Source organism: Mesoplodon bidens (genome assembly GCF_964165515.1).
Source record: "Mesoplodon bidens genome assembly, chromosome: 9".
Classification (NCBI taxonomy): Eukaryota; Metazoa; Chordata; class Mammalia; order Artiodactyla; family Ziphiidae; genus Mesoplodon; species Mesoplodon bidens.
The window spans coordinates 66,600,107-66,613,641 of record NC_138166.1 but is presented as its reverse complement, the minus strand read 5'-3'; the positions used below and the strand labels follow the sequence as shown (position 1 = coordinate 66,613,641).

Below are 13,535 nucleotides of genomic sequence, written 5' to 3'. Positions count from 1 at the left end.
TTTCAAGTTGAATATACCATACTCTCCTAAAAGACGGACTGTTGCTTTATACTGACTCCTCATTCCCAAGAGAGCCGGCGGACGGCAAGCCTGGGCCTTACTCCCAGAGCCAGTGGCTGGTTGGGCTGGACTCGCCCTGTCAGACCTTGCGCCGCCGTCCGGTTGTCCGTGGCTCGGGGTCCAGCCCTGGGAGGAGCTGCCCGACACCCGAGAAGGCCAGCGGCACAACACCCCCCCCCAAAAAAAAAAACGCACTACACTGTGCTTCGGCCATCTCCTTTCTCCTATTCTCTTCCTCAAGAACACGAGACAGCCCGAAGCCCTAGCGGCGACCGTGGCGGACACCGAGGCCTAAACCCCCTCCCGGAGACCCCGGCCTCATCCCTCATTCGCACCCTCCAGCTGCAGCTGCTCCTTCAGAGAGCGGAGGCGCCGGCGATGCTGACCAGCTGACTTCCACAAGGCTGCGCGGCTCGGCCCCCCCAACCCCGGCCTCCGTGGCCTCCGGGAGCTGGTGCGCACCCACTGCCGCCTGTCCACAGACCTCACACTCCTGCCGTCGCCGCCGCTTCCCCTCACAGCCAGCTCCCCACAGGCGGGCCGGCCGCTGCTCGCGCCACCACCTCAGGAGGAGACCTACACGAAACGCTTTCCTATTGGCTCCCGCCTCCCCACCTGACCCTGGCGCCCTACGCGCACGTGGAAAACTGTTGTTGCTGCTCGGCCTGTGCGTCACTTCCGGCCCCCACCCCCGAAAGGGCTGTACTGAAGCCGGCAGAAGCGGAAGTGAGTCGAGGGTTGCACCGTCTTTGCGTTCCGCCCAGCCTGGCGCAGGCGCGGTGGCTCCGGCGGCCTGCATCTGCGGCTCCGCCTCAGCGAGGAAGGCCCGCCTGTACCCGTCGGCGGCCCGGGTCTCTTGTGGCCTCGCCGCAGCGATGCCCCGCTATTGCGCAGCGATTTGCTGTAAGAACCGCCGGGGACGAAACAGTAAAGACCGGAAGCTGAGTTTTTACCCGTAAGTTTTCCCTAACGCAGAAGCGTCAGCTTGCCTTTTGGTCGCAGTCCTGTGGCGTATGGGGTTGGGGTTTGGCGTATCTCCTGTCAGCTCTATAAATTCGTCCTTGGTTCTGCGGCCGTGTTCGGCCCCTCCGCGGGAGGAGGGCGCGAAGGCTCGAGTTAAGTTTACCTGGAAATGTTCTGACATTTCTAGGGAGGTCGCTAGGCGTGTGGCGAGGCGTTGGGGCCTGTTGGAGTGTTCATAGGGCGCCTAAAGCAGTCACGTTTGCGCGATGCTCCGTGGTTTTCAGAGCTGTTTCCCCACCTCCCCGGAACTCATCTCATTGACGACCTTAACCACCACTTCAGGTGCATCAAACGTGCCAAGTGGGAAGGTTCACTTAAAGTTAACTTACACTTCCAGTGAGTTAGGTCGCATAGTTGTTATTTAATTCCACTTTCTCCTGACGAAACTGAGGCCTTTGAGAAAGGTTAGGTAAGTGACCTTGAAAATTTTGTGGCAGAGCCAGAATTATAACCTACCTCCTGCTCAGGGCTCTAGATACTCTCCATTCGTTCAGAGAGCAGGGTAAGTCAGAGCTAACAGGTTTTTCCCGCTCTCCCCACGTAGAGCGTTACTCTGAAACCTTTCCTAAGCGAGGAAGCAATTTTTTTTTTTTTTCGTAAAAGCGAAAATCTTGGTCGGGCATCAGTACCTGTTAGACCTAACTTTCCTAAAAGTGAAGTGGCAGAAAGCGAACTTTGGAGAAGTGAGGAATACCTGTATTCCAAATTACTGCAGCCACGAAATATTTTCGTGGAACCCGAGAACTACCCATTTTTATTTGGAAGAATAGTGAAGCAGTATTGTGTAATAAGTAAGAGGCCAGACTCCAAAGCCAGACTTTCGTTCAAATACTGGCTCCACTACTTTGTAGCTGAATAACCTTCCGTAAATTATTTAACCCTTCTAGCTAAGACCTCCCATATGTAAAGTGGAGACACTAGTAATACCTAATTCACACGTAGTGTGTAAAGACATAAAATGGCGTTTGGCACTCATAACGTGCTTAGTGTTTATGAAAGTCAACGTATTTAGGATATTCTATTTCCTTTATTTCTTGTATTTAAAAATAATTAATTTAGCCCTAACCTGGTTGTCTTTAACTTTCTTTGAATTTTCACTAGCTATTTTGTGAAGCTTATTTGACTTTAGACCTAAAGTTTTCTGTTCACTAATGACTCAGCTGCTTTCCATTATCTTAACTAATGAAGAAAACTGATAACTCCAAATAATTCACACCATGTGGCAATATTTCCAGGGTTATCTTCCTCGAAGCCCTTCCACAAGTTGCAAAGAGATATTTTAGGGGGAGAAATATATGCTAGTATATTAATGGCTCTGGCTCTGAGGAGGTTTGTAGCAAAGGATCATGTTGAGCTTGATTTAACCCCATATTTTCCATATTTCCTTGGCCTTGGATTTGGGGGCGTCATAACCTCAGACTAAAAATTCTTTAATCTTTGTGGACTGCGTATTTACTATTTTTAAGGAGTGAAAAATAATAATGCCAGAGGAAGTCAATTATAAAGAATTTTTTCCTCAAAATGAATTTACTGAAAGTGGAGTTTTTAAATGAGTTTTTGAAATTTCATGTGTAATCAGCAAACTAAAAATTGAATTAGTTTTATTCCCCTAATAGCACCAAACTTGAAGAATTGAATTTTCTCATACTAACACTATAGCAAGCTGCAAAATAAATTTATACTAATTAGAAAATTCAGTGAATATATACATATGGTGACCAGTTTATACCAGTGATTATTTTATGTTTTGAGGAGAATTAATAAGACAGAGACACAAAATTACCAGTCAAACAAACTGAACCAATGTAGAGATACTAAGTTGTTCCAGAAACATATTCTAGGAGAGTTCCTAGAGATTTACCAGTTAAGAAAGCATTGCAATACAATTACCAATAAAGACATTCACAAAGTGTATTTTTTTAATTGTTTGATAACTTAGCATATAGGTACAATAGAAATAATTTACAAAAGGCATCCGTATACATGAAATTACATTAAAAAAATTTTTTTGTAAAAGGCATATTCTCATTTTAGCTATAACAGCAAAGGTATAAACTTATCTGTGGATAGCAGAGTTACAAGTCCTCTGAAAAGAAAATTCTTTTTGCCATTAAATGCCTTTTCTCGTTAGACCTATCATACTTATAACCTAAGTCATTGATACATGTAAGGTTAAAAAATTTTCACACCATGTATGAATATTATATCTATGGTAAAAACTTCCAAAGGCAGATAATCTGAGTTTTCCACGGAAGGATATCAGGGTTAAAAATTATTTCCTACAAAGTACCCAGACTCTTTTCGTCTAGCATCTTACAAAGTTATCAATATTTATTTTTAAAAATCGTGCTACTATGAAGCATAAATGGTTGTGACTGGGAGGAATGTGTAACAGCTGCTTTTTGTATGAGATCCTTCTATGTTACTGTTTTCTATAAGTAGGAAATTATTATTTTTTATTTTTTATTTTTTTTGCTGTACGTGGGCCTCTCACTGTTGTGGCCTCTCCCATTGCGGAGCACAGGCTCCGGACGCGCAGGCTTAGCGGCCATGGCTCACGGGCCCAGCCGCTCTGCGGCATGTGGGATTTTCCCAGACCGGGGCACAAACCCGTGTCCCGTGCATCGGCAGGCGGACTCTCAACCACTGCGCCTCCAGGGAAGCCCTAGTAGGAAATTATTATGTAGTATGTGTCTTGGACTGTGTTCTTGTAAAATCTTCAAAAGAAGTATAAATCACTGTTGTTTAATTCAGTTTAACTCAAACCTGATTAGACTGGTAGAATAAAGTTTTCTGTCAAATTCTCCCATTAGTCCAGTTTTACCCATAAAACACATTGTAGTACGTTAGAGCCAACTCTAAAAATCCAGGTTACTCAGTACAGGAAGAACACGTATAAAGAGCTGTTTTACCTTTCTCTATCTTTTCTGTTTGTTTCATATTATAAGATATCTGAGTCTGTCCTTTAACACGTTTAGTTCTTGTGTCAATTTCTCTTTCAGAACTTGAATACTTGAATTTTAGAGTTCCTAATCTACCAGCTATAGAAGACTAGAAATATTGGACTAAATTACAAATGGGTAGAATTGAGGCTGATTCCAGTAAAGAGAATGGAGGATTAGAAGTTTTATAAGATTGAGTATTCATTTTATGTCAGCTAAACCATTTGTTTGAATTAACGTCTCTGTATTTAATTTTTTTTTTTTGCGGTACGCGGGCCTCTCACTGTTGTGGCCTCTCCCGTTGCGGAGCACAGGCTCCGGACGCGCAGGCTCAGTGGCCATGGCTCACAGGCCCAGCCGCTCCGCGGCATGTGGGATCCTCCCGGACCAGGGCACGAACCCGTGTCCCCTGCATTGGCAGGTGGACTCTCAACCACTGCGCCACCAGGGAAGCCCATGTATTTTAAAAATATTAATGTAAGAGCCTGAAGTTTAATACTTCTTGAATTATAGACAAGAAACCGTTTGACTTGTTATATTACTATGAAATATATTTGAATAAGACTTTGTAGTTACAAAGCTCTTCACTAGTTCTAGGCAAACTACACAACAGAATGAAAAAGAAATGTAATCCATAGCAAATATGAGTAGATTTTATCCTTTGTAGTAACATAGGTTTTACTTGAAGGGACTGAGTTATGTTTTACAAGCCACTCTTCTCAGACAAAAGCTTTGGCTACACATCTCATATCTTAGTCCTCTTTGCTGCAGAGATGATACGGTAGTAGTTGTCATGAAGATGCTATTGTATGGTAGGAGTGGTTGTCTTGCTTTTGTGGCACTTGACCCATAGGTTACCTATATGTGCAGGCCTGGAATCTGGCAAAATTGTTAAAATATAGCAAAGTTTTCCTTTTTTTACTTTCAGGTTTCCTCTACATGACAAAGAAAGACTTGAAAAATGGTTAAAGAACATGAAGCGAGATTCATGGGTTCCCAGTAAATACCAGTTCCTGTGTAGTGACCATTTTACTCCTGACTCTCTTGACATCAGATGGGGTATTCGCTATTTGAAACAAACTGCAATTCCAACAATATTTTCTTTGCCTGAAGAGAATCAGGTATTGGAGGCAGGGAGTAGGGGAGAAGGGGATAATGCTGAGCATGGTGGCAGATTGCAGGGTGGCAGGTAATCAGGTAGAGGGGATGAGAGGGAAAGATAACTGCTGGGAAAACACATATTTGAGAAAAAGAAAAACTAATTTGTGCTTTTACTGAAAGTATAATAATTTTTTAAAGATTTAAACCATTTTGAAGCATGGCTTCAGAGGAGCCAAGGATAACACATACATAAATTATCAGGTTAAGTTATTAATGTAAATTAATGATCTAGATTTTTTACTGGTCTTGTGAGTGATCTGAGATTTTTTTCCATTATATTGATATATTGATTATGCATAACGTTTTTTAAAAAAATGCTTTCAAGTATATTTTGAGCTGTTATATACTGAAAACATTTTTTTAACTGAATACATTTGCTTGGCCAGTATACTGCTCATAGTTGTACTGAAATAGTCAGCACTAACTAATAAGGGAATAAGCCTAGTAAGGACATCTTTATTAGAATTTGAAAATATTATTTTATAGGAGAAAGACCCTTCCAAAAAAAAATCTCAGAAGAAAAAATTGAAAGATGAGAAAGAAGTATGCCTAAAAGCCAAGTCAGAAGAGTCATTTTCATCAAATGAGCCAAAGAAGAATACAGTTGACACAGATGTGCCCCCTGAACATGCAGAATTACTTGATTCATCTGCCTTGGTAAAGCCACCAGATCCAAAAGCAGGAAGTTTACAAAATAATGTATTAACTCTTAATCTGCTTAAACAAGATACCAGAAAATCAGAACCTACCTTGGAAACATCAGTTTATCAAGACATAGGTATAGGTGGTTTTCACACATCTTTTGAGAATCTAAATTCTACAACTATTACTTTGACAACTTCAAATTCAGAAGGTATTCAGCAGTCTCTGGAAGCCCAAGAAGTGCTTGAAATAACTACCAATCATCTTGCTAACCCACACTTTACAAATAATTCTGTGGAAATTAAGTCACAGGAAAATCCATTCTTGTTCAGCACAATTACTCAAAGAGTTAAAGAATTAAACACAAATAAAGAATCTGTTATTGCCATTTTTGTACCTACAGAAAATTCCAAAACTACAATTAATTCTTTTATACCTGCCCCCAAAGAAAAGGTGGAAATGGAAGAAGACATAGATGTTGAAGACTCATGTAAGGATATAGACAATGAGATGGAAGTTTTACAGATTGAGCATTCTTACTGCAGACAAGATGTTAGTAAGGAACATCTTTGGCAGAAAGTCTCTAAACTACATTCAAAGATAACTCTCCTTGAGTTACAAGAACAACAAACTCTAGGAAGATTGAAGTCTTTGGAAGCTCTTATAAGGCAGCTAAAACAGGAAAACCGGCTATCTGAAGAAAATGTCAAGATTATAGAAAACCATTTCACAACGTATGAAGTTACTATGATATAGGTTAAAGAGGTTTTAAAGCTGTGACTTTTATGTAAGCTTTCTGTTTGCCAAACCAAATTATATGTAAAATGAACTTTTTCCTGTGTAAAGTTCTTATCTTAATGAAGCTAAGCAAGTGCTCTAATGTTATGAACTGCATCCTGTTCTTATAATGCTCACTTTTTAGAAAAACTAGAGAGTTGTTGGGTAGAAGAAGTTTCATTACTTTTTAATTTTCCAAATTTGAAGTTAAAATGTAGTGAATAAATATGGTTAAGTCGTAAAATGAGAGAACACAGATATGGTAAACAAGAGCCCAGAATAGAAATCAGGCTCAGGGATCAGTCTTGGTTCTACCATTGACATGTGACTTGGACAAGTTACTTAGCAAGATTCTCAGTCTCTAATCTGTAAAAAGAGGGCACTTAACTAGATCTCTAACATAGTCTGTTTCTTTATAGTTTCTTCCCTTTCTAGTTAGATACTTTTAATAGAACAAGTTTTCTATATGATAATCTTATACTCACATAAAACTAGATGCTGGCTAGCATTTGATATTATTAACTGTTGGATTCTTCTCAATATTTATTAAATTATGTGTTGCTTGGCCTTTGGGCTATAGTTTTCTGTGTTATAAAGGGAAATACTCCAGTTACAATTTTATTCCAATTGAACTAAAACAAGGAATCAACCATTAGCCCAGTTCTTAGGTACTTTAAACTTGAAAGAATATGTACCTTATATGTGGCAGACCATCATAATACACAGTCATTTAAGCTTCTTGACACCTTGTATTTAAGGTTATATTTATAAACCAAAAATTTCAATGAGGTTAATTATTTTAATACTTTTTAAAAATTATGTTTTTATCTATTTAATATGTATAGCTTTTTAAAATGTGTGCATATGTTGTTTTAAAATTCCAGAATGATAGAGTAATATTTAATGTTACACCTCCCCACTTATATGTATTTTAGTAAAAGAAATTATAGATAGGTGGTGATGACCTTGGAGAGACAAGTAGGAAAGAGAAATAATGGTGATAGAAATAAAATGAAACGTAAAAGCGGAGACATAGTCGTAGCAATACAAATGTGAAAAATAGATGATCCCTTAGAATTGGCAGTTAATATAATTAAATATGTTAATCTTTATGGTGTTAAGCAAATTCCTGTCAGCCTGATTCTTAGTTTTCTGTTATATAAAAAATACTGTTACCTATTTTGAAGGATGGTTTTTTGAATTCTGTAAGGTAGTAAATGTGTTTTTGGTGCCAGAAAATAGGAGGTGCTCAATAAATATTAGTTGACTACACAGCAAATAGTATACTGATTGTTTTGTAAATGGATGATTATTTGGGGCCATATGTCACTTAGTTTTTTTAGGCTAATAAAATTAATTAGTATTATATTAATGTGTGTCAGCTAATTATCAAAAGTTGATTAGCGGTGTCCTTATTGTGTGACTATGGGGCAAAAATCCTTAATTTTTGCATAAATTATGTGTATATAATTAGTAAAGTTGATGTGATGTTATTTTTAAGTTGCATTTTGCTGGTATTTAAAATAAATAATATCGATGTAAATAGCCTTTTTAAGTCATTATAAAATATGTTGTACATTGTAGTTATTTTCTATTTAAAGTTACAGTTTACTCAGGAATAATTTAAACTAGTGTTTCTTTAAACTACTAAATTATAAGTATTTAAGATACTTTCTTGGCTTTTCTATATTCAGTTCAGAATGTTCCCTCTAACTCAGTTAACCAATAAATTTTATTTGGGGGTTCTGACCAACTTTATTTCTTACTTACATTCTTATAGGAGCCTCTTAACTAGTAGTACCTATATTTTCAATCTCCTGCTTCCTTATTTTCCGGGACTCTGCTATCAGCTTTTTACCTAAACTATAGATATAGCTGTATCACCTGCACACCACCTAACTTTCCTAGCTCAGAAATATGTAATCACTCTTTAATACCTACAGAGTAAAGCAAAGCTTGTTACTCTCATGTATGTGATCCTCTCTGATTCTGTTCATCCTGTGTTCTAGCCAGACTGGACTTCTTAGCATTTCTCAAACATGCTAGACAGGTACTTGTTTTTGTGTCTTCTTATTTTATTCTCTAAATTCAACCAGTCTGTTAAAATTGTATTTCGATTTTGTTGGAATGTCATCCCTTCTTACCAGTCAAAATTGTTTTTTCTTTGTTCCTACAGGGCTTTGTCTTATAACACTGAGCTTTGTTTTATAACACCGTAACAGTGTTTACACTGTTTGTATATCATGATGTTATCCATGGCTTTCTCTTCGACTGGACTGTATGCTTTTTGAAAGCAGAATTTTTATTCACTTCTGTTTCTTTGACAATGTAATATTAACTCAATAAATGTTTGGATGAATATTTTGAATTTGCCTACTTAGAATTTCTTGGTTCTGGTCACCTAAAATCAAGAACCTTCTTAACAAATATATCCTTGATACCTTGAGAATGATTAGGGAAGGATATAGATCTTCATATAATCTTTAAAACATTCCATGTTTCCAATGGACAGTACCATTTACCAGTTATCTGCTATGCCACCTATTAGCTGATTTTTGTTGTAGAAGGCTATCCCCACCACAGACGATTTCCTACTTTCTATCTGATAGTTAAAAAGGAAATATGTCTAAGGAAGCTGTTTATGCCTACATGTCAGGGAGATTGGTAAGTCAAATTTAGAAAGACTGCATCATATAAATAATATGTGATGTTGATCTAAACATCAAGCAGGTTTTGGCAAGGGGCAGTGGTGGTTTTTTGTTTTCTGGCTATGCATTTCAAAAATTTTGACGTCTTAAGGATGCTTATACATAAGGCATGCATACCACTTTGTTCTTGGTTTGTAAATTTTATAAACTTTCTTTTTTATACATAAACAAAACCAATTTTCTTAAGGCTACCTTTGTATTCTTTCCTGTACCTTTGAGCTTTGAACTTTGACCTCTGCAGCAATAAAGCAGCACTTCTGTGACACACACAAGGTCATTTTTTTTAAGAAAAAGAATACACAGTTACATTTTTAAGTGCTGCATTCAAAAGATAGTTACTCAGAATTCTCTAGTTTGAATAAATTCTTGCAAAGTATCCCTACTGTAATTTGTGATATGATGCTGTGCCCTAAAGTGTACTTTCTTTACTAATAGACAATTTATTATGGCACGTCAGCACGATTTGTTTAGATAATACATCACTACATTCTGTTAATCAATCATTAGGTGTGACTGAATTTCTTTTGCAGTTATTAAAAAAAATCTCAACTGTATAAATATGCAGAAAAAACTTTTTAAAATAAAGAACATCAAGCAGGGAACTTTTCTGCATATTTTCAATCTTGAAAAAAAAATCAGCCATGTATTAAGAGTTGGAATATTAATGTGCAGATAAATTTTTCTGTTTCTAACTAAAATGAATAGTTCTGCCAACTAATTTGGTGTTCAAGTACATCTTTCTTTTTTAGATTATGCTATTTTGTATTTTTGTGGGTGAGGTGGGTGGGTAGAAACACTCATTCACAATTGTCAGAGGGAAAAAGCTACAGAGAAGGTTGGGGGGTGGGGGTGGGAGACAAGATGTATCTGTATAAGAGATAAGTTCCTTCAAGGAAGGGTCTTTGTTTCATTTATCATTTTAACCTATTCTCCACCCTCTGGCTTTTTGGGTACTTGACCACCTCATCTCCAGTGAACTTTTCCTCCATTCCCCTTCAGCCACCTCATTTCTATGGTCAATGGTAGACCTTTGTCATCACCAGTACTTGCATCCCATTGAAAAATGTCACCTTCAAGCTCCTCATTCTGACCACCACCTTCTATAGTTCAGCACAGTTACTGGAACAACTCACACTGCAACCAACCACTCTTCCACAGTCTTATCATCCCTGTAGTAGGTTCTATTTTCCAAATAATGGCCACAAAATGTATCTCATCCTGTATTCTCTTCCACAGTATATGACCTTGCCACTCCCTTATCAAGGGGTGGAGTTTATTTCTCTACCTTGTTTTTTTTAATAAATCTATTTAGTTTTGGCTGTGTTGAGTCTCTGTTGCTGCACATGGGCTTTCTCTAGTTGCGGCAAGCTTCATTGTGGTGTGCAGGCTTCTCATTGCGGTGGCTTCTCTCGTTGCACAGCACGGGCTCTAGGTACACAAGCTTCAATAGTTGCAGCATGCGGGCTCAGTAGTTGTGGCTCTCGGGCTCTAGAACACAGTCTCAGTAGTTGTGGTGCACAGACTTAGTTGCTTCATGGCATGTGGGATCTTCCCAGACCAGGGCTCGAACCCATGTCCCCTGCATTGGCAGGCGGATTCTTAACCACTGCACCACCAGGGAAGCTCTCTCTACCTTTTTTTAATCTGGAAGAGTGTGTGACTGCTTTAATCAGTAGAATACAGTGAAAGTGACACTGCCAGTTCCAGACTCAGCCCTTAATGGGCCTGGCAGCTTTCACATCCTCTTTGGAGCTTTTGCTTTCTCTTGGAATGCCAGGTGCCATGTAAGATGTGTGATTACCCTGAGATCATGCTGGAAAAGCAAAGTCACATGGAGAAACTCTGAGATATCAGACGTGTGAAGAAGCCACCTTGGAAATTGATTCTCCAGCCCCAGCGACTTGAGACTTAAAATGCAGCAAATGCAGCCACCTAGCTAAGCTCTTCCTGAATTCCTTAACCACAAAATTGTAAGCAAAATGTTTCTTTTGGGGTGGATTGTTAGGCAGTGTTTTAGGCTGTGTTTTCCAGAGAAACACGCTGTTCTTCAGGCTGAGATATTCCAAGGTCTGCAGTTGGCAAACTAGGGACCCAGGAGAGCCATTGTGTAGTTCTAGTCCGAGTCTGAAGGCCTAAGAACCAGGAGAGCTGATTGTGTAGTTCTAGTTCTATCTCCAGTTAAATTCTCCCTCACACTGCTCCCTTCCCCTCCTACTACCCCTTCCTCCTCCCCCAAGCTGAGGATCTCATCACATAATTCACTGAAAAAAAAAAAATATAAACACCTCTATAAACCAAAACAATAGAATATTATACAGTAGTTAACATGAATGAGCTAGATTTACATGCATCAACATGAATAAATACCCAAACTACGTGAAAAAAGGTAAGTTGCAAAAGGTTTGGTAACAGTCTACTACTTAATTAAAATTTTAAAATACACAAAACAGTAATACATGTTGCTTATATTTACATTCCTATGTAAAGGATAAAAACACACCAACTTCAGGATAATGATTACCTCTGAGGAGGCAAGAAGGGGTGATGGTGGAGAGATTTTATGTGTCACTTCTTTAAAAAAATAAGTGAGCTAAATAAAGATGACAAAATGTTATCTATTTAAATAATAGATACAGGTTTGATTTACTACTCTTTTTAAAATGTTTCAGAATTTAAAATTATATATTTTAGTTGAAATGACAAAAGAGCGTGTTAGGCTTATTAAAGTAACTCTAAAGGTCAACTCTGATTAGATGTCATTCTTATAGCTTTGTTATGATTGCTCTTTGTTTTAAGAACATTTGAGGGGGAGTGGGGATTTACAGTGAAAGACCTGATGATTTGGATTCAGTAAACTTGGGATTGAAGTTAGACACTATGGTAGGCAGAAGAATGCTCCTCTAACTCACTAAAACTCTGAAAAGGGGCAATTTCCCTTTTAATAAGTGGTTGAAGTGGCGTGGAGTGGGGTGGGGGCAGGCGGAGCAGCTAACTGACTTCTTTAGTTCTCTGCAGCAGTAAAATGTGAGCCAAATGAGGATGACATTTTGCATATCATTTTCCTACTTGCTAGCAAATTCTAGTTTCGTGTCTCTCCTCTGAGCTTGTAATGACACACTGGCCCACTTCTCTATTCCCAGAGAAAATAAGAACCAGGCAGTACTGGAGAGGATAACATAAAACCTTTACAGGTGTGAGAGTAGGTTTAACTCTAATATGAACTAATCAACTAAATTGTTTTAATATAGATTTAGAGTTATTTCCATCCCCAATTTTGAAATAAATAACCTACGTTTAATTAATGTGATATATATTTAATACTTTAATAAAAGAAGCTTTAATATAATAATCTCATTTTACTCAAAGTCTCAGAGAAACCCTAAGGACAGCCCATCATTAATCATCATTAGGTTTTGTTCCAAGGTTCAGGTTTTTAATAGTCTTCTCTATGGCATGTATATAAATAGTATGCAGTGTCTAATTAAATATGGTGACCTATTGTTCTGCATCACTAGCGAACTTAATCACCTCTTCCCTCTCTGTAAATTCTACACCTTCTTGATAATGGAAAAGAAACATTTTCTTGTATTTTATACTAAAGAGAATTCATTCCCTCAAATGGACATCCCTTTTCAGACTCTCCTTCTATGTCTCCCACACTCTAATATGAGCTAATCAACTAAATTGTTTTAATATAAATTTAAAGCTATTTCCATCCCCAATTTTGAAATAAATAACCTAGGTTATTAATTAATATGACATTATACATATTTAATACTTTAATAAAAGAAGCTTTAAAATAATAATCTCGGGCTTCCCTGGTGGCGCAAGTGGTTGGGAGTCCGCCTGCCGATGCAGGGGACACGGGTTCGTGCCCGGGTCTGGGAGGATCCCGCATGCCGCGGAGTGGCTAGGCCCGTGGGCCATGGCCGCTGAGCCTGCGCGTCCGGAGCCTGTGCTCTGCAAAGGGAGAGGCCACAACAGTGAGAAGCCTGCGTACCACACACACACAAAAAAAATAATAATAATAATCTCACTTTACTCACAATCTCAGTGAAACCCTAAGAACAACCCATCATTAATCTGTCACCAACACAGTGGTTTTGTTCCAAGGTTCAGGTTTTTAATAGTCTTCTCTATGGCATGTATATAAATAGTATGCAGTGTCTAATTAAATATGGTGACCTATTGTTCTGCATCACTAGTGAACTTAATCACCTGT

The 13,535-nt window shown here is 38.5% G+C and overlaps 3 protein-coding genes across 9 annotated transcripts in view; 2 read left to right on the top strand and 1 right to left on the bottom strand.

The window, feature by feature from the left end:
- Positions 1-650, bottom strand: part of DNAJB9 (DnaJ heat shock protein family (Hsp40) member B9) — a 403,125-nt gene extending 402,475 nt beyond the window's left edge. For 5 of the 7 annotated variants that reach the window (XR_014016693.1, XR_014016694.1, XR_014016695.1 and 2 more), the window contains exon 1: positions 396-482. The gene's annotated coding sequence lies outside the window, so the exon portion shown is untranslated. Of the gene's footprint in view, positions 1-395 lie in introns of all 7 variants that reach the window. The other 2 variants (XM_081244579.1, XM_081244577.1) reach the window with 2 other exon arrangements.
- A 225-nt stretch (positions 651-875) lies between these two features.
- The window catches only part of ELMO1 (engulfment and cell motility 1), an 813,276-nt gene continuing 800,616 nt past the window's right edge, over positions 876-13,535 (top strand). Inside the window, exon 1 of the mRNA XM_081244556.1 lies at positions 876-1,015. The gene's annotated coding sequence lies outside the window, so the exon portion shown is untranslated. The remainder of the gene's footprint in view (positions 1,016-13,535) is intronic.
- THAP5 (THAP domain containing 5) lies at positions 935-8,973 on the top strand. The gene is made up of 3 exons (XM_081244576.1): positions 935-1,015; positions 4,954-5,146; positions 5,673-8,973. Exons 1-3 carry the CDS (start codon positions 936-938, stop codon positions 6,582-6,584), a joined length of 1,185 nt encoding a protein of 394 aa, XP_081100702.1. The 5' UTR covers position 935; the 3' UTR covers positions 6,585-8,973.